The 25,553-nt window shown below is 36.1% G+C and overlaps 2 protein-coding genes and 1 pseudogene across 6 annotated transcripts; all 3 read right to left on the bottom strand.

Moving 5' to 3' along the window:
• Nucleotides 1-9,255: 9,255 nt before the first annotated feature.
• Nucleotides 9,256-21,301, bottom strand: LOC306862378 (abl interactor 1-like). Of its 4 annotated transcripts, none has more exons than XM_079405161.1 (11): nucleotides 21,039-21,301; nucleotides 19,842-20,012; nucleotides 17,790-17,969; nucleotides 15,782-15,840; nucleotides 14,685-14,783; nucleotides 14,292-14,590; nucleotides 12,030-12,149; nucleotides 11,676-11,807; nucleotides 11,365-11,460; nucleotides 10,112-10,237; nucleotides 9,308-9,947 (listed from the first exon to the last, which is right to left on the bottom strand). In XM_079405161.1, exons 1-11 carry the CDS (start codon nucleotides 21,168-21,170, stop codon nucleotides 9,784-9,786), a joined length of 1,578 nt encoding a protein of 525 aa, XP_079261287.1. In that variant the 5' UTR covers nucleotides 21,171-21,301; the 3' UTR covers nucleotides 9,308-9,783. The 4 variants fall into 4 exon arrangements, with proteins under 4 accessions (XP_079261288.1, XP_079261287.1, XP_079261286.1 ...); XM_079405160.1 differs by having other exon boundaries at nucleotides 19,842-20,015; nucleotides 21,039-21,272; XM_079405162.1 differs by lacking the exons at nucleotides 11,365-11,460; nucleotides 11,676-11,807 and having other exon boundaries at nucleotides 9,256-9,947; nucleotides 19,842-20,015; nucleotides 21,039-21,295.
• An 896-nt stretch (nucleotides 21,302-22,197) lies between these two features.
• On the bottom strand, nucleotides 22,198-24,952 carry LOC306865816 (dynein axonemal assembly factor 19-like). The gene is made up of 3 exons (XM_079410643.1): nucleotides 24,680-24,952; nucleotides 24,147-24,276; nucleotides 22,198-24,033 (listed from the first exon to the last, which is right to left on the bottom strand). Exons 1-3 carry the CDS (start codon nucleotides 24,805-24,807, stop codon nucleotides 24,025-24,027), a joined length of 267 nt encoding a protein of 88 aa, XP_079266769.1. The 5' UTR covers nucleotides 24,808-24,952; the 3' UTR covers nucleotides 22,198-24,024.
• Nucleotides 22,230-23,538, bottom strand: LOC306865814 (Ig-like V-type domain-containing protein FAM187A; annotated as a pseudogene). Its single transcript has one exon. The product of its transcript is annotated as an Ig-like V-type domain-containing protein FAM187A (transcript).
• Nucleotides 24,953-25,553: the final 601 nt, after the last annotated feature.

Raw genomic sequence — 25,553 nt, 5'->3', positions numbered from 1 at the left:
AAAATAATAATAATAAAAAATCTAGCTCTAAATCCTTTCACGGCCTTATGTTAAGAGATAGTTTATCCAAAAATGAAACTTCTGTCATCATGTAATCACTCTCATGTCATTCCAAACCTGTATGTGTTTCTTTCTTCTTTGAGCTCAAAAGAAGATATTTTGAAGAACTGACAGTGGCGCTGACTTCCTAGTGTTTCCTCCTTGCCCTCCCCCCTGCCATCAACCAACATTCTTCAAAATACTTTTTTCTACTTTTTTTTGTACTCAAGAGAACAAAGACACATGTACAGGTTTGCATTGAAATGAGTAACTAATGACAGCATTTTCATTTTTGGGTGAACTAACCCTTTAACCTGTATAGGCTACTAAAAAAAGCTGCTTCCTTGAACTCACTTAATGCAAAATATATGTGTATTTATAATATAACTCCTTATTGCCACTCCCCTCACTAACCTGATTTATCTTCCCACACATGTGGAGGTAAAAACAGGACGTATTCCTTCTTAGATAACCTGTAGAAATGTAGATGCGTTTAAAATGGCCAAACTATTCATTAAGAGAAGATCATTTATAGCCTGAAAGCAAGTCCTTCTCTGCAGCAGGTTAAGTTGACCTTGTACTTCAGATATGTTCAGCCATTTACTTTTATTGACCCAGTAGCTCTGAGAAAACTATGAGAGGCTATGCATGATGTTACCTCACTGGACCCACAGTCTTCCATTTGTATATTCAATACTTTATTCAGTTTTCATCTAAAACATATTTTAACTGCAAGCAAACAGGAAATAGCTATCTTTTTATGTTTCTATTGGTCATATAGTGGATGATGGCGGATCATTGGGGTCATTTCTGAGAATATGTGATGATATGATGACATGGGTGTGTTTTATGTTTTTTTCCCCACTGACTTAAGACGTGATGTACAAGGACAATAGTCTACGTAAGACGTGATGCACAGGTACAATACTAATGTAGACCTTTGTACCGGTAAACATTCCATTGCAACCATATTTCCATTGCAGTTACAACACAGACACAGTAAAAGCTTTAACACTTCCACAGATTATGTGTCATGAGAAATGAGGATGATAGTAAAGATGGATTATTTAAGCATGTTTTCTAATCTAGAACTCTCAAGCCTCTTGAATTTGCAGATAATATAAAACATGCCACAAACTGAACTGTTCTGAAATGATGCAGTTTTGATTATCATCATCTTGTATTTTCTGAAGTCATAAGATATTATTTCTAAATTATAAGTAGCCCATGTAAATAATGAATTGGCATAACTTAATTTGGTGGTAGATATTTAATAAGAAATCAATTAATTAAATCAATCAAACTGACATTAAAGTGTTTGAAGAGGTAGATAGAAACTATGCTTTTATGTTGCATTTTTCTATTTTATGTTGTATGTTTGCATTTATTTTAATTTTTTGGTTTTACATATTCTGTTTACTAACAAAATTGCACTTATGTGACTGTGTGTGTATTTAACAGTCAATGCACCTTCATAAATAGCCAAAGGTGTGAATCCTCCAAAGGTGACGTTTTAACTATATGGTTCATATTTTATGAGTTATAATAAATGCATCTGCTTCTGTCTGTGAAGGACTGTGAGGACAGTGGCAGTGGTAATGCAGGAGGCGGAGCTTCACCTCCTCTGTTGTAACAGCGCTGGACTTTGGTTCCTGAGGGTGCAGCTCAGGAGGCATGTTGACTATGAAGAGTGACAGTAAGAAAGATGGTTTATACATTGTTTCTTATCTCTCGATAACTTTATCATATTCTCAGGTATATACTGAGGATATTATTAAGTGGCAATGTTTATACAACATTATTTTAATCATACAGTTTCAGCTGTACACAGGTCAACCATTTACAATATTTATTATAAATGAACACATTTCACAAAGTTAACAAAAAAGGTTTAGCTATAGCTTTATTTATTATACAAAATTGATAAATATTCACAAAACAAAACATTTATATATATATATATACTTTTACATTTTTAACCAAGTTCTACTGCTCATTCTACAAGAAAGTCTTTCTTTGTGACCCTGTTGGACATGTTCAAAATCCCAACAGAGTTACAGATTATTATAACTGACATTTTCTTTCTCAGCATTTACACCTTCGCATAGGTAGCATGAGTAGTAGTCCTTGGAAAAGTCATGAGAATATGATGTTGCCTGTTATTTTTCCTTTAGCCAGTCCAAGTGCTTGAGATGCGCTTATGATCATGAATGTGACGGTGAAGGAGAGACTGATTCTGAATATGCAGGAGGGGGTTCCACAGGACAAGCCTCGGGCTTCAGGTTCAACTGCAAATGCAGGAATTAATCGTGTATTATCATTAACAGTGAAGATAAAAACATTTCAGGACAAGATATTTTAGATGATGGTGTTGACAACTTAAACTTAATATACTGAGGTGCTTGATGTGCTTGATATTATACACTTTAAAATACTGAATACACTTTAAAGCTGTGAAGTCAATGAATCCATTTACCTTATGAACTGAATAAATTTAATTAAGTAGATAGGAATAACAACTTTTGGTGTCATGACAAATACAACTATATATATATATATACACACATACTATAATACATACTATACTTTTTCATACTATAAAAGTCAGACAGATATATATATATATACAGCAGGTAAAATAAGTATTGAACACGTCACCATTTTTCTTAGTAAATATGTTTCTAAAGGTCCTGTTGACATGGTTTATTACCGACATCTGGTAAACATTTCAAGTAATCCACACATACAAACAAAACAAACAATTTCAGAAATTAAGTTCTGTGTAATAAAATGGAATGACACAGGGAAAAAGTATTGAACACGCTTACTGAAATTGATTTAATACTTTGTACAAAAGCCTTTGTTGGTAATGACAGCTTCAAGACTCCTCAAGTCGCATGCATTGCTCAGGTGTGATTTTGGCACATTCTTCCACAGAGTCTTCAAATCTTGAAGGTTTCATGGGCCTCTTCTATGAACTCTGATCTTTAGTTCTTTCTATTGATTTTCTATTGGATTCAAGTCAGGTGATTGGCTGGGACATTCTAGCAGCTTTAATTTCTGTCTCTGAAACCAGTTGAGAGTTTCCTTGGCTGTGTTTGGGATCATTGTCTTGCTGAAATGTCCACCCTTGTTTCATCTTCATCATCCTGGTAGGTGTTGGGACTGAACCAGCTAATATTAATTGACAAGGGGCAGGATGGCTTACTAATTACTGATTGACTTTCCATGCCTTTTTGCACCTCCCTTTCTTCATGTGCACAATTCTTTTCCCGGTGTCATTACATATAACTTCATTTCTGAACTTATTTGTTTTGTTTTGTTTGCATGTATGGATTACATTTGTTGTTATCGACATCTGGTGAAAATTTCATGTCAACAGCATCTTTAGAAATATATTTACTGAGAAAAATGGTGACGTGTTCAATACTTATTTTACCCACTGTATATATATATATCTGTCTGACTTTTATAGTATGAAACAAAATTCTATGATCTTGAAAATATCTTATTTTGTGTTCAGTGGAAGAAAGAAACTCATACAGGTTTGGAACAACTTGAGGGCGGGTACATGATGACAGAATTAAAATTTTTGTGTAAACCTTAGTTTCCTAGATTATTTGAGTTGGAAATACCAAATACCATATCCTATACTGTATTTATATGTTCAACAGAAGAACGATACTCATACAGATTTGGAGCAACTTGAGTAAAAGATGACAGGCTTTTCATTTTTGGGTGAACTATTTCTTAAAGTTATTATTGTGATATTTACAAAGCCACTGAATTGTTTTACAGTATATTACACAATATGTGCAAGGTTACCTCGTGATAAGCAGGAGGCGGCTCGTAGAACTGTACAGTGCTGTAGCGCGGTGGTCTGTGCAGCTCATCTTCAGACAGAGAGATCGGAATGACGTAGACAGACGGTTGATCCATGGCTCGAACCTGAGCCTGCACATGCTCCTCGCGCTCCTTACGAACCCGCTGGAATATTTTACAGAAGCCAACACAGCAGATTGACAAAAAACCAAAGGTTACGATAGGTACGAAGATCCTGAAAGAACAAAGATTGAGTTTTGTTAAGATACAGCATGAGTGTGAGCATGTGTGCTCATGTGATTTGGAGTTGTTAGTGATGATAAAGAACATAAACCATTCATATATCCTACAGATACATAAAAAAATAAAAGCAAATATTATTTTTTACATTTCATGATCTTCAAATGTCAAAAAAAAAACTAATGCACAATAGAAAAATGCCATTTAAATCAGCTTTTAATATATTGTAAACACAAATATATAATACCACACAAACTGATCTTATGTGTGGTTCAGTTTTATTAAAGAGTATTGAAACCTACTTAAATACTAAAAAAGGATTTTCACTCCTCTCCATGGCAATGAAGAAATTCACAACTCAGAAGCAACTCTGTTAGGGAAATAAATAAATAAATTATATTCGGTGATGACATTTAATTTGTGTATAATCATTAAAATACATATACTATTGAATTCATTGTGGACTGGACAGGCAAGAGCTTGATATAATCATCAAATATAATAGTATTTCATACCTAAAACATTTAAGAGGCAAATTTATATTGGACAGTACTTGAAACTACTGAAATGCAAAAACATACAAAAACCCTCATTTTACTCATTTCTGTTAGAAATCTGGAATTCCACAAGGCTTGTATATCATTTAATGAGTAAATGTTAAGTAAATAAAGAATTTTGCAATTCATAGACCGTTGAAAATCAATGTGCGAATATTTAACCGTATTTAACCACCATAATAAACTTTTGTAACCTAATGAGTCAAGACAGTGATGTGTGGCGTCTTGCTAACCGGAAATGTCCCAATTCTGTATTGAGGACAGATGAATGATAACAAACCAGTTATAAAGCAATATATATAAACTCTTTGGAAGTCAGATACATTTTCTGAAGTAAAGAACAAGGTTTTCCATTCATCATTTGTCATTTACTATAAGTCACGGCTGTTGCTAAGGGCCATCAAGGTCATCTATATGGGATAGCTTACTCACTGGTCCCAAGTGGGCTAAAAATCTTGTCCCAGGCCCTGTAAAGTTTTGTGAATGCCTTGCTGTAGGCCTATATGTTAGAGCAGCACCCGTTCAACACCCATCAAGAAACACTTCTACTGACACCATAAAACAACAGCTGCCATGTTGCTTTCTCCTATGTTCACTTACTGCCAGCAGTGTGTTCCAACAAAGGAATCACAGAATCGCAAAACAAAAAAGAAACTCTTGCTAATATAGAAAAGTTTAAGCTGTCGGAAAACTATGCCTTTAACATTATTAAAAAGCCCACAGATCCATGTATTTATACAAGCCCAGTCACACGTCAGTGATATTCTACTAGGACAGGTGAACATCATACACATTTTATGTAGATAGTTCATTTCTTAAACCCAGCAAGTTGTCAAGCACATCTATGAAAAACAAATAGAAGTCTTACCTCAAAGAACACAGGTGATTACGGCAATAAAGTAGATGTTGAATTGCACTGCTCTGATTTGAGACTGAGCCTTATCTGAGGGAGGGTTTAAAGTGCTGATAGTGAATTTTGAATACTTTTATGGTGACTGTCTGGTGTTTAAAGACACAGTGCCTATATTACAGGTGTTTCTGTATGGAAATTTTGGTTTTGCATCACTTCATTAATTTCAGTTATTGCACACTCTCAGGAAAAAAAGGTATAAAAGTTATCACTGGGGCAGTAGCCTTTTAAAAGTTACTAAATGATTTACTAATGAAGTACTAATATGCACTTTCGAGGTACTAATATGCAGCTTTTGAGGGGTAAATAAGTAACAAATTTGCAAAAAGTTACCACCTCAGTGACTGTTTTGTTTTTTTAGTACCTTTTTTTTCTAGAAGAGTGCACCATCAACAGTGTGCTTCATTATTTGTCTTTTATTTACCTCAATTACCTTACCATTAAAGAACAGGCATTATATCGCCTCTACCATTATATTGCCTCTCCCTGATGAAAGTGAAAGCTTCCTTACAAAAAAGTCCAGGCTGGTTTGTGGTGTTTTGGTACAGCTGGTGGATCAATATGACCTTTCTGGCAAAGACAGCTGATCAAGAACGTCTGACTATTTAATCTAGATAAGATGTCTGGTGTAGTGACTCAAGTACATCAGTGTTCAAAACAGCTGTGCTCACATTATATCTAGCCAGAATTTCCCCTTTCATTTATGTGAAATAAAGAGAAACACAGTTAAGTTTAGGAATGGTGCTGATGAGCCAGTTCCCCATGAATGAACTCCTAAAATAAACCTACCATTGTATATTATGAATTTTGTTGGTTCCTTGACAAACTGCTTTTGTTTTATCGTTTGTAAATCGCTTTGGATAAGTGTTTGCTAAATGTAAAATGAAGAGGTCAAACGATCTTATAAATAAGGTGAAAAGAGAGAGGATGGTTAGAAATGACATAAAAAATGCAACTTCATTCCCAGACATTACCGTCAACAGTTTATTGATTCTATGGACTGTAAATGTTAACTTTGTATCATAAAACATTGAAATTGTGACTGAATTGGGCCAATGTGGTGTACATTAACATTTAATTAGGGCTGTAGTACTCGAGTCCGGTTTTTCTGTCGTCTCGGACTTGTCTTGGACTCGTTGGTATTTGGACTCGGACTTGTCTCAGACTTGGTCATTGGACTCGCCAAATGTTCTAGTTGGTCTCGACCGAGTCATATATGCTTTTTTTTCTCTTTCAAAACAAAACCATTAATCTGGCTCGCTTGTTCGGAAAATAGGTAATGCAATTGGTTTAATTTACAATCCATCTAGAACGGGCATTGCCATTGGTTGCCTGGTAAATGCACGGCTGCGTCATATGCCTGGCTCTGAGTGTGCCATTTTTATTGTGGCCACAGACAATGTCGGCGACTTGCATAATACAGTTTGGTTTTACAAAGTTTGTTGGAGTTTTCCCTCTCTTCCACCAGACTTTCCTTCGCTTTTATATAGCTTATAAATGCCCGAGCGCATTTTAGCCTACTTTTACTTTCAATAACGCAATTGCGCGTCAATTGCTTATCTATTACTTACAACGACACATTTTCTGCAATAAACATGGTACTTTTATTAATAAAACGAATACACCATATGCTATAAGCCTATATAAAATAACAAACTTACAAATGTTTAAAAGTAAAAAAAAAAAAAAAACGTTGTGGAACCAAATGAATTAGAACAGAACGAATAAGGGCAAAATGAATAAAGCCTGGAGGATCAAACACCTTGAAGTAAAATAAAATAAATAAATTACACAAAATTTAAATAAATTAAAAATAAGCAAACACTGGGGCTATGGCTGGGCGATTTTTTCAGATTTTATGGATTCATTTTATAGAATTTAATGTTTTGCCACAAATTTATTTTTTTGTAAATAGAGGAATCGCGATTTTGAATAGAAATATTACCAAACGCTAGAATTAGACACTTTGACAATAACAGTAAAGAGAGAAGAACAATCCAACCGCATGTCATGATTAACCGCTCTCTTGTGATGCTCTCTATGCCATTCACACAGAATGCGCTTTTGTGTTGACAAAGATGCGACGCGGGCAGTGGAATAGGAAAAAATGCAAGAAGATTGGAGTTAAACATCTTTTAATAACGTTTTTAGAAAGCTGTTTCATGCACGAGACACTGCAAGAGAAGCGAACAGAAAAAACAATGGAAAAGCAGCGTAATCGAATAAAAAACCCGCGAAGAACTACTACTGTATGTCTGATATTTCATGTTCGCATCAGGGTGACAGGCTGAAAACTGAAAATTGTTTTTACAGAGCATAGTTAATAATAGCCCTCTAGGTGTTATACCTTCAGTCATTTTGAATTACTTAAGAATTTTTAAAGCATTTTTCTTGTATTATTTCTGAACATATATGCATAAGAAAAGTTTGTACAATATGTAGTTGTAGTTCATGCATCTTTTCTGCAAAGATATTTAGTGATTTATTTAACATTTACATCATGATGACAACTTCATGTGTGTGGTGCACTTAGAATATAATTTTCTTTAACTAGAGGTTTAATAAAGAAAGAGTTGCTTGAATCATGTTGTAGTTATATTTTCAAGTTGACTAGTTAAAATTGTACAAAATCGAGAATTGGTCAAATATTCTATGAATTTTCTTCTTTTTTTTTTGCGCCATATCGTCCAGCCTAGAAACAAATAAAAAACCTTCCAATTTTTAATTTCTTTAATATTTTAATCTTTAATTGTCTATTCTCTAACCAAACTAAATGATTTTTATTTCTACTATTAAAAATGGCCTCAGCTTAACACCTGTAATACTGTCTATATCCCCCTATCCCCGGGGGATATATATTGCACCTATATTATATGGCCTAAGGTAAACAGCAAACAAATGCATGCGCAGCCACACACAGGCACACAGACCTGAAGGTGTTTATATGCTACACAGCCTTGCTTGGGAGGGTTATATTGTACTGTGGTTTCTTTAGGACAGGGGTTTCAAAACTTGGTCCTGGAGGGCTGGTGTCCAGCAGAATTCAGCTCCAACCCTTATCAAACACACCTGAAACAGCTAATCTAAGCGTACTAGAAACTTTCAGGCAGGTGTTTTGAGGCAAGTTAGAGCTAAACTCTGCAGGACACCGGCCCTCCAGGACTGAGTTTGGACACCCTGCTTTAGAACAAGTAACAAGTTCAAGAATGGGAACGTGTTCTTTGTAATATTTTCCATTGGCAGCCCAGAATGTGATTGTTACACTATAATAAAAATGCTGAAAATGTGAAGTTGCACTTCAGCTTATGTGACTTTAGTGAAACTGCTAAACCTAAAGTAAATAAAATAGCCTAATTTGATCCTACAGTGTTGCTGCACATGCTTTTAGATCATTACAAATAATAATGCAAAAAGATTATCTTAGAATAGAAGATATGCTGTCTCTCGTATCACATAAATGATCAATAGTTAAGCATGTGGTTTTGAAGAAGATGCTTTTATTTTCTTTCTCTGTTTTGACTGTCTCATTTGGACTTGACTTGACTTGGACTCGAACCTCTTGGACTTGGACTTGAACCTCTTGGACTCGGTCTTGACTCAGACTCGATAGTCCTGGTCTTGGACTCGACAATGGTGGACTTGACTACAGCCCTACATTTAATGAACTAAATAGAGCATAAAATGTTTGGGAAAATACTGTATTTGCAAGGGAATCAAGAAAATGATATCAATTAAATGTAATTTATCATGAGTAATAAAGGTTTTTAATTAGGAAACTGCATTATAATATATTACACATATCTGTTATATATTACTTCATTATTTACTTTGCACAATTGCCTATTCAAACAAGCCATGAAAATATGTTTACAGAATTAACCACTAAACATCCGACTTTGTGAACTTAACTTATCAAATACATCTAAATGTACAAAATGTTTCTTAATATGTTGTACATTACGATTATAACTTACAAGTCCTGAGAGATCAATTATGATCATCATTATTTAAGACCAAAGTAAACTTTCAAATACAAACTCATCTCTGCTGGAATCAGTCAGCATGTTAATTACATTTAAAATATTTTAAATGGTCAACATGGTATAAAAACATTCATATCATACAGCTGATTTCACTGTTTTACTTTAGAAATAGAAATACAAGGTGCCTTCGGTCTCAGTAATTCATTCACTGACATTGTCTTCTCACGGCCAGTTAAGCGGTGGACTCCACATAGTTGCCAGGAAAATATCCCTTTACTCCGTTGAGAAAGCCCTCACACCATCCATCCTCATTCCTGCTGGTGAGGTAGATGATTTCGCCCTCATGAAACACCAGGTCACCTGGCTTGCCTGTGTCATAGTTATATAGTGCCACCACTTGGTAGGAAAAATAATTACAATGACAAAATCAGTACCTGAAGATATTTTTAATATCTCATGTTCTGAATGTGTTATTACAGAACGATCTGTCTTAGATGTCAAAACAGTCATTTTCACAGTGCTAACTCTTTACCTGAAGGAGTCATCATAAATGAGCCTACCTTTCTCCAAATAGTCGGCTGGTGCAGTTATATCGTAATCAATGGGGGGAGGTAGAGTGGGCAACTCTTCAAAGTTGTCAAAACTGTCTAGTGGTGGTGATGGGGGTGGTGCTGGAATCTCAAGGTCTAAATGTGCATTGACACACAAAGTTAACAAACTGGCAAAGTGCAAATCCACCTTTGTGATCACAAGTGTGTTTGAAGGAGAAGTGGGAGATTTCCGTTCAACATGCCACAAGCAAAATTGTGAAAATAATTGTTTCCATCTGAAACATATGGATGCCCACACAAACAATACAACTAACAACAATGCATCTATAATTTGATCAAATACAATTATGTCAGACAAATTCAGACGCATCTCAAGTCCTAACCAGTCTGCCCACACTGAACATTAAAGTAAGATTAACATTAAACGTTGGTACGATTTTTATTTAATTTTATTTAATTTTATTTATGTAAAACAGTATTTAATAGTTTAGGATGTCTGATGATGCCCTTGAAGCTGGTCGAAATTGCAGTTTTTTTTTTTTTTTTTTAAGTTATCTACAGTTGGTTGAGCACCTGCTTTTCAATTTTGGTAATAGTTTTACTTAATAACAACAATGTTGTAATGCATAAGTTGCATGGATTTTTTTCTATGATGCCTTTTTGGTTCTTCTATTTCCTCTTGGCAGCTAAAGGCTAGAATACACTAAATGACTTTTTCCCCCGATTTTCCCCCATTCACAGTTAGGATAAGTCGACACTAATTGCCGAAAGTCAGAGCTAGTCTGCAGATTTGAGTTGACAGATTTAATAGAAAATTGTGTTTGTGTATGATAGTCACAGATTTTTTAGCTTTAGACTAAGGATATCAAACATGTTTGATATTTTCAGCCGATTTTAGAACTTTGTGACTGTTCAAGTCAGTAAGTGTATGTTGTGTAAATGTAATCTGTTCAGATTTTAAAAGTCATGTAGTGTATTCCAGTCTTAAAAGTTGAGTTGAGTACAGGTTTGAGTACAAGTTATTAGACTGTTCATTTTTGGCTGAACTATTCCTTTAAAATCACTCAACTCATTGAGTTTATAACAGAGAGATCTAACTTGGCTGAGGATGAAGATCAAGTGTCCTGTTGTGTGCAGGGTGGTGTGATATATGAGGTCGCATTATGTGCTGTTTTTGCTTGCTGAAGAGCAGACTGGGGAAGTGGCAATTATAGAGGAAGAGAAGAGCGTCAGACAGCAAGGCAGAGAGAGGCCTCACTTACCCAGGTGCTCCAGACGGGCAGGGATCCTGCACAATGGGCTGAACGAAACCGGCGGAGCCAGAGGAGGTGGGTATGGAGGGGGTGGGGGTATCATGACTGACAGGTATTTATCAAGGGAACAAATGTGAGACTTTTTTTAAGGGTTGAACAAAAAAAATGAACTAAATGGTCTTTGGATGGTATGCATGGCTAAATAAGAATCTATTTTTGGTATGTGGTGTCAATATATTTGATACCAAAATGAGAAACTATCAATGAAATCTAAGGGGTGGCTTTAACGAATGAGGTCTCAGGAAGGAGGGGGGCCTTACGTGATTGAGCAGAAGGCAGAAAAAGCGAGCGCGTGTACAGCGAGCGAGCGCTGGGGCCCATGCGGACCCTGAGAGACAGCGAGCGAGAGCTAGGAGGATGACGTCGCACCCGTGAGCGGCGAGAGCGCGGAGCTGAGTGAGAATAGAGAGAGACAAGTGTGAAAATAAGAGCATAGAGTATAACAGCTCACAGAAATAAGTAACAGCAACACAAAGATAAAAAGCATAGATAAGCTGCCTGTAAGACACAGCAAACATGCAATCATACAAACTGAGCATTCTGAAGCAAGATATAATGCATCATACGAAACAAAACCTTTAGACAAACGTGCTTTTGTTTTGCCACTTTTGTACCTTCAAAGCTCTCATCACACGGCAGAGGCGGTGGAGTTGGAAGATCAAGGCCATCAGGAGCTGGTGGAGGAGGCATGTCAATGGGAGCTTCTGGTAGAGGAAATCCATTCTCCTCGGCCACTAGACACAAACATTCTCTATTCAATTTTATTACACTATAGTATTTTCAATTTTTAACTGGTCATTGGATTCTTCACTACAGAGTACAAATATGCTTACTGACTGGATTGTATCCTTACAAGACATTTATATTTTCAGAACATACTTTATTTTTATTTAATTTTTTTTTTTTTGTGGATAGTTTATCATTTTTCTAGTTTTTAGTCGTATACATTTTTTTTAAGTGTAAGTTCTATATCAAATGTAGTACATACTCGAACAGTACACAATTTCAGATGCAAGTCTTAACCAGTCTGTCCACACTTAACATGAAACAGCTCTGCAATATGATAGTCACAACCTCTCAGATAATAATTAATGTTTTACACTCCTGTTTAAAAGTTTGGGGTCAGTAATATACAGGTACATCTAAAAAAAATTTGAATATCATGAAAAAGGTCAATATTTTTTGTCACTCATTTCAGAAAGAGAAACCCGTATATTATATAGATTCATTACACATAGAGTGAAATATTTAAAGCCTTTATTTCTTGAAATTTTGATGATTATGGCTTACAGATAATGAAAACCCAAAATTCAGTGTCTCAGAAAATGAGAATATTACATCAATAAAAATTTCCTGGTAAATGGCTGCGTTGACTGTGGACTTCAGAAAACACAGTGGACCAACACCAGCAGATGACATGGCAGCCCAAATCATCACTGACTGTGGAAACTTCACACTGGACTTCAAGCAACATGGATTCTGTGCCTCTCCACTCTTCCTCCAGACTCTGGGACCTTGATTTCCAAATGAAATGCAAAATTTACTTTCATCTGAAAAGAGGACTTTGAACCACTGAGCAACAGTCCAGTTCTTTTTCTCCACAGCCCAGGTAAGACGCTTCTGATGTTGTCTCTGGTTCAGAAGTGGCTTGGTAGCCCTTTTCCTGAAGATGTCTGAGCGTGGTGACTCTTGATGCACTGACTCCAGCTTCAGTCCACTCCTTGTGAAGCTCTCCCAAGTGTTTGAATCTGCTTTGCTTGACAGTATTCTCAAGCTTGCGGTCATCCCTGTTGCTTGTGCACCTTTTCCTACCCAAATTCTTCCTTCCAGTCAACTTTGCATTTAATATGCTTTGATACAGCACTCTGTAAACAGCCACACCTTCCAGTAATGACCCTCTGTGACTTACCCTCTTTGTGGAGGGCGTCAATGTTAGTCTTCTGGATCATTGCCAAGTCAGCAGTCTTCCCTATTATTGTGGTTTCAAAGAACAAGAGATACCCGGAATTTATACTGTAGAGATGGTCATTAATTGCAACTCAAATGTAAATATTCAAATATTTTGAGATACTGATGATAATGAGCTGTATCTAATCATCCAAATTAAAACAAAAAAACTTTTGAAATGTTTTACTTTACATGTAATGAATCTAAAATATATGAAAGTTTCACTTTTTGAAATAAGTTACAATAAAAAAAAAAAAAAAACTTTTTCATGATATTTTAATTTTTTTAGATGCACCTGTATATTATTTAAAGAAATTAATACTTGTATTCAGCAAGGACGCATTAAATTGATCAATAGTGACAGTAAAGACATTTATAATGTTACAAAATATTTCTATATCAAATAAATGCTTCTTTTTTATATATTTATATATAAAATATTAATATTACGAAAATATTAAGCAGCACTACTGTTTTCAACATTCATTATAATAAGAAATGATTCTTAAGCAGCAAATTAGCATATGAGAATGATTTCTAAAGGATCGTGCAGTAAGACAGTAATGACTGCTGAAAATTCAACTTTACCATCACCTGAATAAATTACATTTTAAAAATGCATTAAAATACAAAACATGCATTTTAAATTGTAATAATATTACTGTTTTATTCTTTCTGACCAAATCAATGCAACATAAATCCAGCTTTGATGAGAAGCTTATTTTAAAATATAAAAAAAAAAAGAAATCTTACAAACTCCAAAAATTTGATCGTTTATATTTAGTAGTTGATCAACTGGTTAGGACAAAACATTTATCACACCTTTATCACACGTCACATCTAGCTGTGTAGTCATATGGTGTAGCCTCCTGGCCTCCTTTAAATGACCTGCCGTGAATGCTGAAATCTGTCAAGCAGCACACACTAACCTGTTTCAAGAGGTGGAGCTGGTGGAGGAGGTGGTATGGTCATGAGGCTGCTGGGATCAGGTGTATTCACTGAGGTGGGCATAGTAGGGGGCGGGGGGATGTTGGTACAGTCGAGGGGTGGGGGTGGAGGTGGAGGTGGTGGACTGGTCTCCAGCCCATGATCCTGTTCGCCCTCTGCCTCCATCAGTGGGGGTGGTGGAGGAGGCCCTTCACCCAGCAGCGTGTAGATGATGTCAACCTCAGAGCTGGTGGGACAGCTGGGCACTACAGGAGGCGGCACGGCTTTACCAAAACTTGAACTGCAGTGATGGAAGACATCCAGTTATGATAAGTGATATAAATATGATGTTAGAATTATAATCAGAAATTATATAACGCTTTATGTGCTCTTACGCAATAGACTTGTCATTGAGTGAGGTGAGGGACGCTCCATGAGAGAGAGTGGGAGCCACAGGACACTGGACAGGCTCAGGAGGTGGACGGCTGCCTCGACTTAATCAACATACAAACACAGACACACACATTGAGCTGTCAGAGAGTTCATATTAGGCATGTACTTCTGTATTTTCTGCAGAAAGCCACTTAGGACACTGTTCTAAAAAGACTCAATGCTCAAATGCTCATTCAGAGAAACTAAAGTTACCGCAATGCAAACCGTGTTGCTTTCAGGCAGTGCAAAGAGGGGAAGTGGGTAAAACAAAACTAAAATCACTTTCTGGAGAAAGGCCCTCTAACTGAGAAGGAAGAGGAACAGAAGTCTGAGACGTGAGGTTAGTAGAAGTAATATATCAGATGTATTTTCTTTTATTATTATTAACAACAGACATTTTTGGTGGAGTATCTAATCCAGAATAAAAAGAGATGTGATGACTACCATTATAGTTACTCATAGGGTGGCTGTGGTGATGTGGGTGACAGGTGATGAATAAACACAGGATGCATATTTGTGATCAAAAACAGGTGGATACTGCATTACAATGAAATTGTACAAATGTCTCGAGATAATGTTTTTAAAAGTAAACCGCATCACAGCACTCAAGGCGCAAGATGCTGAAAAAATATTCAGACACTTCTCAGTGGTCACAGACTCCCCATATATAGCACATATTAAAACAGAAATGTTGTTTTATTGTTGACTAAAAGTATTAAGAATCATTTTCATTATCTGAAATAAAATAAAAAATATTAGAACTTAAAGAAAACTTATATTAGAATATTATAACTTAAAGGACTTAAAGAAAACATTAAAAAATTAGAAGTCATACATAAGTATTAAAATGACTAAAACGGAAAATAAAAGCTAAATGAAAATATTTATAAAAAGTAAATATGACAAATGCACCTAGCAAAATGACTACAACTAAAATGAAAAGTGAAAATGTAAATATAAATGGTAATTTAAAATATTAATGAACACTATAAACTATTATAGTATATACTATAATAATACTAAAATAACACTCGTCCTGTGTGAACAGAACTGGACGTACCTCAGTGTGCTGCCGCTCCGCGTCATGGTAGCTGTTTTTAGCTGCGGCTGACCAGAATCCTGAAAACAACAAATCTGCAGATTAGCCATTTTTTAATGGAACTAGATTATAATATCCAAACAAAAACAATCCACAGACAAACTAAAGACTGACCACCCTGACTCTTTCTATTTGCATTAGCCAACCTCACATGTTTGCTGTGTTTTCCTGAGAATGCAGAATATATTGAAAACAAAATACCTGCACATTTACTCCAGGAATATAAACTATATTTACTAGCTAACCCCAAAAGGTGTAAACACTGTGGCTTAGTGATGCTATCAATACATTTCTGTTTGTTTGATCAAATCTACACAGCAACACTGGCTCAACTAATAGAGTTGAGTCTGTTTGACTGACTAGTGCGTGCAGTGTTCAGGGAAACATGCTTGAAAACATTTTCATCATTATTTTTGTATTTCTTTTTAATGAAATCGCACACTTCAGCTTTACATTCAAACATGAAGTGAATAAATATATATTTATATTACCAAGTTTCTGCAAGAGGTCTTTCATGCTTATCAAGGCTGCATTGGTCAAAATACAGTAAAAACAGTAATATTGTTAAATATTTAAAAAAGTTCTAAATAACTTTTTTAATTTGAATATTTTTTTAAATGTAATTTATTCCTGTGATGGCAAAGCTGAATTTTCAGCAGCCCTTACTCCAGTCTTCAGTGTCACATGATCTACAACGAAGTCGTGCTGCTTCACAGAACAGAACGTTTAAAAAGCAGCATTTATTTGAAACAGAAAAAACACTGTAAAAGCCTGTCTTTTTGATCAATTTAATGCATGATCTTGCTGAAGAGTGTAAAAATCTTGCACTAACTTGTGTAGAGGATCAATTTATGATTAAAACAACACTTCACATGAAAAACTACCTTCTATAAGTATATCAACACATAAAAATATGTGTTTGTGTTTACATGTGTTAAGTCTTCATGTGTGTGTGTGTGAGCTACATGATAGACTTCATATAAATGTGTGCCTCAACAATCTTCTGTGGCTTTGTGCCAATGTATCTACAAGCCTGACAAGTGCATTCCTGTGAAATTATTGAAGCTTTGTGTTTGTTTGTCTGCTCACTGCAATAGGGACCTAGCGGGGGTACCAATGAGCTAGCTTAGCATGGGTAACACCAATTAATGACTAGCTGCTTTTCCCACGCTGCTTAGTGGCTGGTAGCCAGCCAACTGTGTGTGTGTGTGTGTGTGTGTGTGTGTGTTTGAGGGAAAAGAAGTGTAGAGGAGGTAGGAAAAAAGAGTGATCTGCATGTGCCGTTGCTCTGAGTGTGTGTGTATGTTAATTGATGTAAGACAAACTGCTGTATAACAGGATGTGGTCAAGTGTGACAAAACTAACAAAAGCTAAACTAACATCGAATGATACTTTCACCAATTTGCCTTTTTGTGATGGGAAGAAATTGAACGTTACATGATGAAACAGTTAAAATGCTCTTTCTTAAAATTTCTAAATGTTAATTGTTAATCCTGTGTCATAGTAAACATTGGGTCATCTTGGTGTATATTATTCCATTTTGTTTGTACTTTACCCTAAGCAACTCAATAATCTTGGGTAGTCAGGTTTTGAGATTTCACATTGTACAACTGTAAACCCTGGGTTAACATTTCTTTTTGCATATTTAAGGTGTTCAAATCAGTACAGAAAGCAACAAGCATGCAATTTCTGTGGGAACAATGGCAAATGCACCTGATATAGTAGTATTGAATGTTTGGATAATACAAAAACACTGTCTCTTCTTCATTCCAGGTAATGTATTTGCCATTGCATTTGAATGTGTTTTCCCCTCAGACACTAAATCTAAAGAAAACATTATGTATATATTTAATGGGGAAAGCACTGATGATAAATAACATTCTAGCACCCCAATGCATACCTTTGGCAGCACAATTTAAAGGGCAAACTATGCTTTGTACTCACTTCATGAAATTATATGTGTGCTCACCTTCACACCATGGCCGACTGAGTCCAGGCTAGAGAAAGAGATGGGTGTGCGAGAGTACTTGATCTTGGCTTCTTTATTTTTTGCTGGGGGGACCACCTTATGATTGCGTGGAACCCTCTTGGCAACCGTGAAAGCGCCGATCTCTCGGCGGGCCACCTTCTCCCTGTGCATGTCCACTGTCTGTATACAAGTACAGATATTGGGGGAAAAATTACTCCTAGAAATCTCTAAAACAATTTTTTGAAAAATTAATAAATATTCCCAATCTGCATGCCACATTGTCATCACTCATTAAATGGTTCTCTGGAAAACCTCATTCTGAGTAAAAAATATATATATTTTTATTATACTATGGATCTGTTGAGGAAAGATGTACAATTATATTTCAGCAAACACAGCAGACTTTCCAGGCATATTTATTAATAATGACTGATAAATTATTGTTGCAGATAACACATAAAATATTTAAAATGCTATGTATTCACATTCATTTTTATTAATTTATTAACTAATATTAAATTTAATATTTTTACATCTAGTTTACTAACCATGTATTCACAATTCAACAATGGTACACCTGCTGTTAACTAAAATATAAATCATTACAAACATTAAAATAGAAATATTAGAAATATAGAAAATAGAAATATACCTTAAAACTTTGAGTTTTAAAACAAAAAATAAGTAGTTAATTTAATAAATAGTTCAAAATAAATACATAGAAATAAATGCTTATTCAAAATATTAATAAATACTATAATAGTATATAAATAATACCAAAAAACAATCTACTGGAGTGTAATATTAAAAATATGCTTTTTAAATACAAGAGAGCATGCTTTTACATAAACTGGAGCATAATCTAGTATTTACACCCACCACAAAATAAAGCTCATAGCCATTTATGCTGTTCCGGTCTACTCAACTCCCTCTGTAAAAGTTTAGTTTGTCATGTAGGAGGAACTGATGTTGATCGGCCTTGCTAAGACATTAGATATTTCTTAAAACACAAATCTGGCCTTCCTCTGTGAGCCCTGAAACAGGGTGAGAACGCCATTATTCCAGGCCTGCTTGTTACAGCTCTTCCTGGGCACCGGGCAGACAATGGAGAACATCAATCAGGGTTCAAACTTTGTTTCTGAGCGAGAGAACAGTGGCCCTTTCATTCCAAGTCTGGGATCTGGCTTACCCCCGCTTTAGCCCTGCCTCAGGTGACCTGGTTAGGCAGGCTGGGCACGGAGCGCGCTGGAATGCTGTGCTGGAGTCCCAGCCGCAGTGAGAGGAGCCAAGGGAATCGAGGGGGCCGTGGTGGCACAAAGTATTATCACCCGGGTGACAGGGGCCCCAAACAGTGACTACCTACACTGAGCTTTGGGACACTTCCACAACAGCACTCTGTCCTTAACCACTTGACAGTAGGAAAGCTTTTACCAAGAGACCAGGAGTAATTTTGCAGTCAAGCTATTTTTTATTTTTACTTAAATGTTCTTACAAGTTTTTAGCAAGCAGATTCATGCTCACTTAAAATGTATCACAAAACGGATGGTCATCATAATAATTTAGAAGTCTTATCACATTCTCTTATATATCTTATAGTCTTATATACCTAGGATGCAGAATTGTATTTTGAAACTAAAATAAAAAAATAGAATTAAAATGGAAAATGGAAAGAAATTAATGTAAATGCTGCAAATATAGTTTTTACGTGTTTTCATAGGCTACCTACAACACAGGTGTTTTTTTTGTTTGTTTTTTTACTTTCAGAAACCAGGTATTTGAAAAAAAAAAAACATTTGTATTTAATTTTTCAATCTTTTTTTATTATATTTAATAACTTATTATTTACTTTAAAATGTTGAAGTAAATTTTTATTTTTTATAAAGCCAGATGTCAATATGGTCAACATTTGGTGGTGATATGGCACAATTAAAATTAATTGTACCAGTATTCAATTACTAATGGAAATGAGGAACCAGCACATGAAAAAACAGCTGAATTCAGTGTAGGACAACTTCCATCTCCCTAAGAGACAAAGAGGAATGGGCCTGATACCTGTCCGATCTGGTTGACGGAGGACTCTATCTTGCGGAGCTGCAGGGTCTGTGCATCCAGAAGCTTGAGCACATTGGCGGCCATAGAGCTGATCTGATAGGCCACACTAGCCAAGGACTGAGTAGTGAAGGCCTTGGTCTCCTCCAGGGCTTTGGTGGTGTCATTTCCAGCCTGCTGAATTACAAACATACTTTAATTAAACTGTTAAACAGATGATATATGAAATCATGTTTCAACCAACTTCATCTTAATGTACATTAATAGCTTTCATGGTGTTGCATGTAATACGTGACCTTAACATCCTGCAGCAATTAAAGAAAAGGGAACAAACTTTTTGTGTGTGTAGATAAGTACATTTTCATTTGTTGTTCTTCTTTCCATTTACTTCTATTGTTTGTATACTATGCCAATGGTATTATTAACTGGCTAAAGCCTACTCGTCAACGCAAAACTTTTAGCATTATTACATTTTCATCATTTAATATATTTACTAAGCAATTTCTGTCGTTTTGCTGTCTTTGTGGGGAGCAAATGTAATGTGAAAAAACTTGACCGCACACAAGGTTCGAGTCAGATACTGTCTCTATTCTTAGGTTGACAATCTTCTCACTTGTTGAATGCTGTACAGCAGCACATTTACACTGAACACCAGTCTAATAAATAGCAACATGAGTGTCAATAAGAGTGTAGGCTACTGAGGGACTTCAAACACTCCTGAGGAAAACAGATACACCAATCTGTGTATTATTTACATTCAGTAACACATTTGAGTAGGCTACTGTTCACACACTGACTGTATAAACTGATTTTTGCATTGACGTGTTAGACGTGCCATTCACACATAATGCGTTTTGGGACGCAGGGCAGAGGAATGGGGTAAAACGCAAGGTTCTAGTAACTGATTTTAATTTAAGTGTCACGTTTTTAGGACGCAATGTCTTGCGAGAGACGCTGCGATAAACGCGAGCGCAACGAGCCAACACATCTGTCAAGCGCGTTTACATGAAAAATAATAAAAAAGCAGTGCAGTGGATATGCAAAAACGCATTCTGTGTCCAATGCACTGACGTATCACTCAAGTATGCTGTAAAATAATTAAAGTGTTTCTTTGTAAATAACACGTCTCATCGTTTCTCTACCGGTGTCAGAATGACTCTGTGTGGGATGCGAAGCTGCTCGATCGTGCGAGTGTCTTACCTGCAGGTAGTTGCTCTCGCAGTACTCCGCTACTTTGTATAAATTGTCGTAGTTGTCTAAAAGTGCTTTGCGAGCGGAGGGGGCCTCCTCCAGTATTTTTGTAACTTCTTCGGAGTAGTTTTGATCCTTCATTGCGCGACGGAATGACAGACCGTTCAGGAACAACTCCGGAAACCTCCGTGCGACAGCAGCCTACTGATATCTGTCAGTCAGACTCTGACCCCATCCGCCACTGCCTTCCTCTGTCAGCACACACTAGTTCTGCTTTGATGCTGCAAGAACATATCTGCACAAGGGCTCTGCGACCATGCGGAAACGAGAAAGTCCAGCCATTTATATTTAAACCTGCAATAAATTAGCAGCCGGAGAGACTTCTAGAAACATAAAATAATTCTATTGATAGTACTTAGCTGTTTCAAAAATAGGTGGTCCCCCTCAGCGGTGAAATCACGCCCTCTAGCGATTGTGACCAAGTGTGTATATACTGTATAAATGTGAAATATTTGAACAGCGATGGAAAATCTTATTATTTAACAGCAGAAAATAAAAAGAAGCTCGCAATAAAATGAGCTAAAACAACTAAAGATCAAGATGTTTATTATTTTAATTACAACACCTTTTTTTCTTTGAAGAACCAGGATTCCCCCAGTCTCGTAAAACCTGAATAATGTAAATTAGTAAATAATAATAATAATAAAAACTTTTAATCTTTACAAATCGTACGCCAAGCTCTATAAAATATTTTGAAATATTCCCAAAAAATATTTTATAAATAAAAATATTTATATGAATCACAAACGAGTGGAACATTCACAAATTCATTGGTTAAAAAAATTACAATCAGCTTTTAAGTCTTGAATTCTAAAATTATTGATTATACAGCATCGAGTGTTCACAGATTAAAATTAAGAGAGCATTGTTTTTGAAACTATTCACACACACACACACATATATATATATATATATATATATATATATAAACAATCAATTAGTAACATAACATAAAATAGATTGTAAAATCACTTTTGAACCCTCACGGTTTATGTAATGTTTCTCTCTTTTTTCTTCAATTTTCACAATAAAATAAAAATACATAGTGATTTATTACCAGTCACTCTCAGTCTGAAACAAAAACAAAAACATTAAAATTCAGAAAATTCATTTAACCAGCATATTTATTCAATTCCACCTTGCACTTCACATTAAATGTGCATCAGTATAACTACAGCAAATTCAAGTTAATATCTACAGATGTTTCTTCCTTGCTTATCTGCCAAATAAATCTGACTATCACAGTGAGGAGAAACATAGCAGAAATGCCAGCGTAGCAAGCAAGTATAACTTGTAGTGCGTAGACAGACTCTGGGTCCGAGATTTGACGCAAACGTCCCAAGAGCAAATACACCCCCAATCTGATCTCTGCAGCCAGCTCTCCTTGGAGCCAGCAGAAATAGGAGCCTTTGTCTTCCAGCCGCACGGGTCTGAAGTGTAGGTGGTGACCGGTGTCAATGAAGACACAAGATGTCTTATTAAGTCCCTCCATATACTGAGAACGGTAAAGCGGTGCTGGACCTTTATCCCAGGCCACAGCGTACTGCGGTTTGGCGCCAGGACAGGTCAAGACCAGATCAGAGTCTGTGGGGTGGTTTTGATAGTGGATGGTGACACCTGAAGAAGATCGATCGTCAAACTCAAGGAATTTCATCAGAGCTTGTCTCTCTGGAGATGTCATAGGTTTTGGAGGACAGGGGGTGTGACACTTCCTCACCTCAAGCTCGGCTCCGTAGCTACTACCAGGAAGGCCATACTGTTGGGGAACGGCTGAGGAACCACAGGGAGCCTCTGTGTCCGTTTCACGCTGATAGCGTACATGGAGGTAAATGCTTTTGATGTAACAAAGTCCTACACGCATCTGCTCCCCCCGGACGTCACAGCAGTCACATTTAGACCACGGCCCGTACCTGGTGAACACCTGAAACTTTTCAGTTTTTATGCTGATGATCTCTGCTTCTTGTACTTGAGTCCTCTGTTTGACGTTCTAGGGAAATAAAACGTTATGGACCTCCTGGACATCAACATCGTAGCCGTAGAAGAATTCACCAGAGGACGTGCCGCAAATATAGTGCCCTGAGTCAGCTTTCTGCACCCTGAAGATGAGAAGACTAAACAAACGGATGGAAAAGTGACTATGCAGATCGGACCCTCTGCCGACTTTGGATGATTCCACCACCGTAGTGCCCTCGAAGTCTGTGAGGACTTTGGTGTTCATGGAGCCAACTTGTTTTTGATAGTACCATACCACTGAATGAGTCTCCTCTGGTTTACAGTGACAAGGAAGTTCAATGGTCATATCAGCTAGGAAGCAAGCAGAGTCAAAGACAAGAAATGCAGGACAAGCCCTGCAGGCAAAGATGTCCTCCTTATCTTCAGGAGCCTCGTAGGCTGAAAGTAACAATGGGTAAATGGCCCAAAAACAAATGGCCAGCACTTCTCTTAACATATTTCTGCCAGCACAAAAAACGAAAAAGTAATAAAATCTGTTTATTTTATAAAACTGGAATTTCAATATGAACTATTTTTGGATGCCATATTTTCTCATTAATGCTTTCAGTTTTGCTGTAAGACTGGCCTCACGAACCATTGAAGTGTCAGAAGAATCACCTGCTGCAATTTGTAGCTTGTGGAAAAGCTCCTCACAGGCTTTTTGTTCTGTCTGACTAAGAAGAGACAGGTTAAGGCCAAAACGGCCAGTTCTGGAAAGTTCGTCCAGCACTCCGATCACTATTTCCTCATCCCCTGACTTAAGACACTGTGACAGAATCAGAAGGAACTCTCCGAGAAGACCAAGGCCAACCTCAGTTCTGAAGATTTCCTGCAGAGCCCTGCCTCACAGACTCACGAGGAGTCTGTACTTTTCCAACGAGCTTCCTGCAAACCTGCGCCAGTCACGGATGAATTCTGATGCACTTCTTGGCTGGATCTCAGATCACTTTGGCTGAAAGTAAATTCAGAATTTAGTTAGTTTTACACTTCATTCTCAGGTGAGATGATGTATTGTTGAGATCTAGCATTTAACATATAGATGATTTGTATCATAAAATGTCTCACCTGGACCTCCTCAGATAAAGTACTTTCATGCTTTGAGCCAAAAGCAATAGGATTCCATGGCTGCTTTCTAGGTGCACTGGAGATGTCCTTTCTGTCAAGGGGCTTTAAGTGGGATGCAAGTACTATGTCCCTAAAATCATAACATATAAAACGGTTAAAAGAGGCACCAGTTTTATTTTAGTATCACTGAGATACAAAAAATATTTTATTAATATTTTGAATATTGATATTTTCTGTTTTCATTATCATTTAAGTTTTAGTACATTTGTTCTTTTTAGTCAATTTATTAATATTTTTTGAATGTCTATAATAGTTTTTTTTTTAATTAATGATCCTTTTAGTTTTGGTTAATAACTTCTGCATTGTCTTTTTATTTCAGTTAACGTTTATTTTATTTCAAATATCATTTTGTGTGTGATTTTAGCTTTAGTTTAATAACTCCGAGACACATGGAGTTGCTACTCGGTAAAATGGAGAGCTAAGGTTTTACAGCTATTAAATGTAAATTTTAGTTCTATAAAACACAAACGTACCTGAATTCTTCATAACCGGTGACATTTTGGTTTAAAGCACGAAACTTGGCATCATTTTCCCTCTGATATTTCCTGGCCGCTTGTAGCTCTTTTTCAAGAGAACTGAAATTTATATCATTTTTCTCCATACCTGCTCTTAATGTTACGTTAAAAGCCCCCAATTTACTTCTATGAGGAGAACTGATGTTATTTACCTCAAAAGACAGAAATTCAGCAACTGAATACCAACAGCTAAGGTTAACTTGCTAGCTCAAGCCTCCAACCACGCAACCTATTCACGCTTTGGAGGTAACGTTAGCGAAACGTATTTAAAACACATGTATATTTTACAAGAAATACTGTGCAACATTATAAACACACAGAAGTACAATTTACCTACTTTAAAAAGATTGAATTATCATATAGACGTGCAGCTCAGATTGTATTTAGCAACATCTCAAAAACAGTTGAACAATGCATTTTGTATTTTCTGGATTTATTTGTGCATAATCATCTGGTGTATGAGGTTTAAAAACGTATTTTACCTTTCAATTTCTTAAATGCATACACTTTTTAACCAGGGAGTCTATTAATATGAAATATTAATTTCATGTTAACATTACTTATCTGTTAAGAATGAATTGTAATTTTAACATTTCATGCTCTTCAAGTTAATGCATTAGTGAATATTTAGTTTTCATATACTCATTTCTGAAATGTCAATACTCAAGACAATATTTATCACGGAAAACGTATTTACCACATATACTGAAGTAAAAAAATATATATATATACTCAGTCTGTAAAACTTTTTTGCATTAAATATCTATAACGATATAAAACGTTTACACAAATTAAAAAAAATTGCAGTTTTAACTTTACAGCGTCAAGACCA

The sequence above is a fragment of the Barbus barbus genome (assembly GCF_936440315.1).
Source record: "Barbus barbus genome assembly, chromosome: 4".
NCBI lineage: Eukaryota > Metazoa > Chordata > Actinopteri > Cypriniformes > Cyprinidae > Barbus > Barbus barbus.
This window is presented reverse-complemented; position numbering and strand designations above follow the sequence as displayed.

What these genes read in the sequence shown, in the direction of transcription:
- LOC306865816 (XM_079410643.1), bottom strand. Translation starts at nt 24,807, where the DNA reads ATGGAGAAAAATGATATAAATTTCAGTTCTCTTGAAAAAGAGCTACAA. An exon ending in ACCGGTTATGAAGAATTCAG is followed by an intron (nt 24,277 to 24,679) that starts GTACGTTTGTGT and finishes TTATGATTTTAG; the next exon opens with GGACATAGTACTTGCATCCC.
- LOC306862378 (XM_079405160.1), bottom strand. Translation starts at nt 21,170, where the DNA reads ATGAAGGATCAAAACTACTCCGAAGAAGTTACAAAAATACTGGAGGAG. An exon ending in CTCAATGACAAGTCTATTGC is followed by an intron (nt 14,591 to 14,684) that starts GTAAGAGCACAT and finishes CCATCACTGCAG; the next exon opens with TTCAAGTTTTGGTAAAGCCG. An exon ending in AGCCGACTATTTGGAGAAAG is followed by an intron (nt 9,948 to 10,111) that starts GTAGGCTCATTT and finishes TTTCCTACCAAG; the next exon opens with TGGTGGCACTATATAACTAT.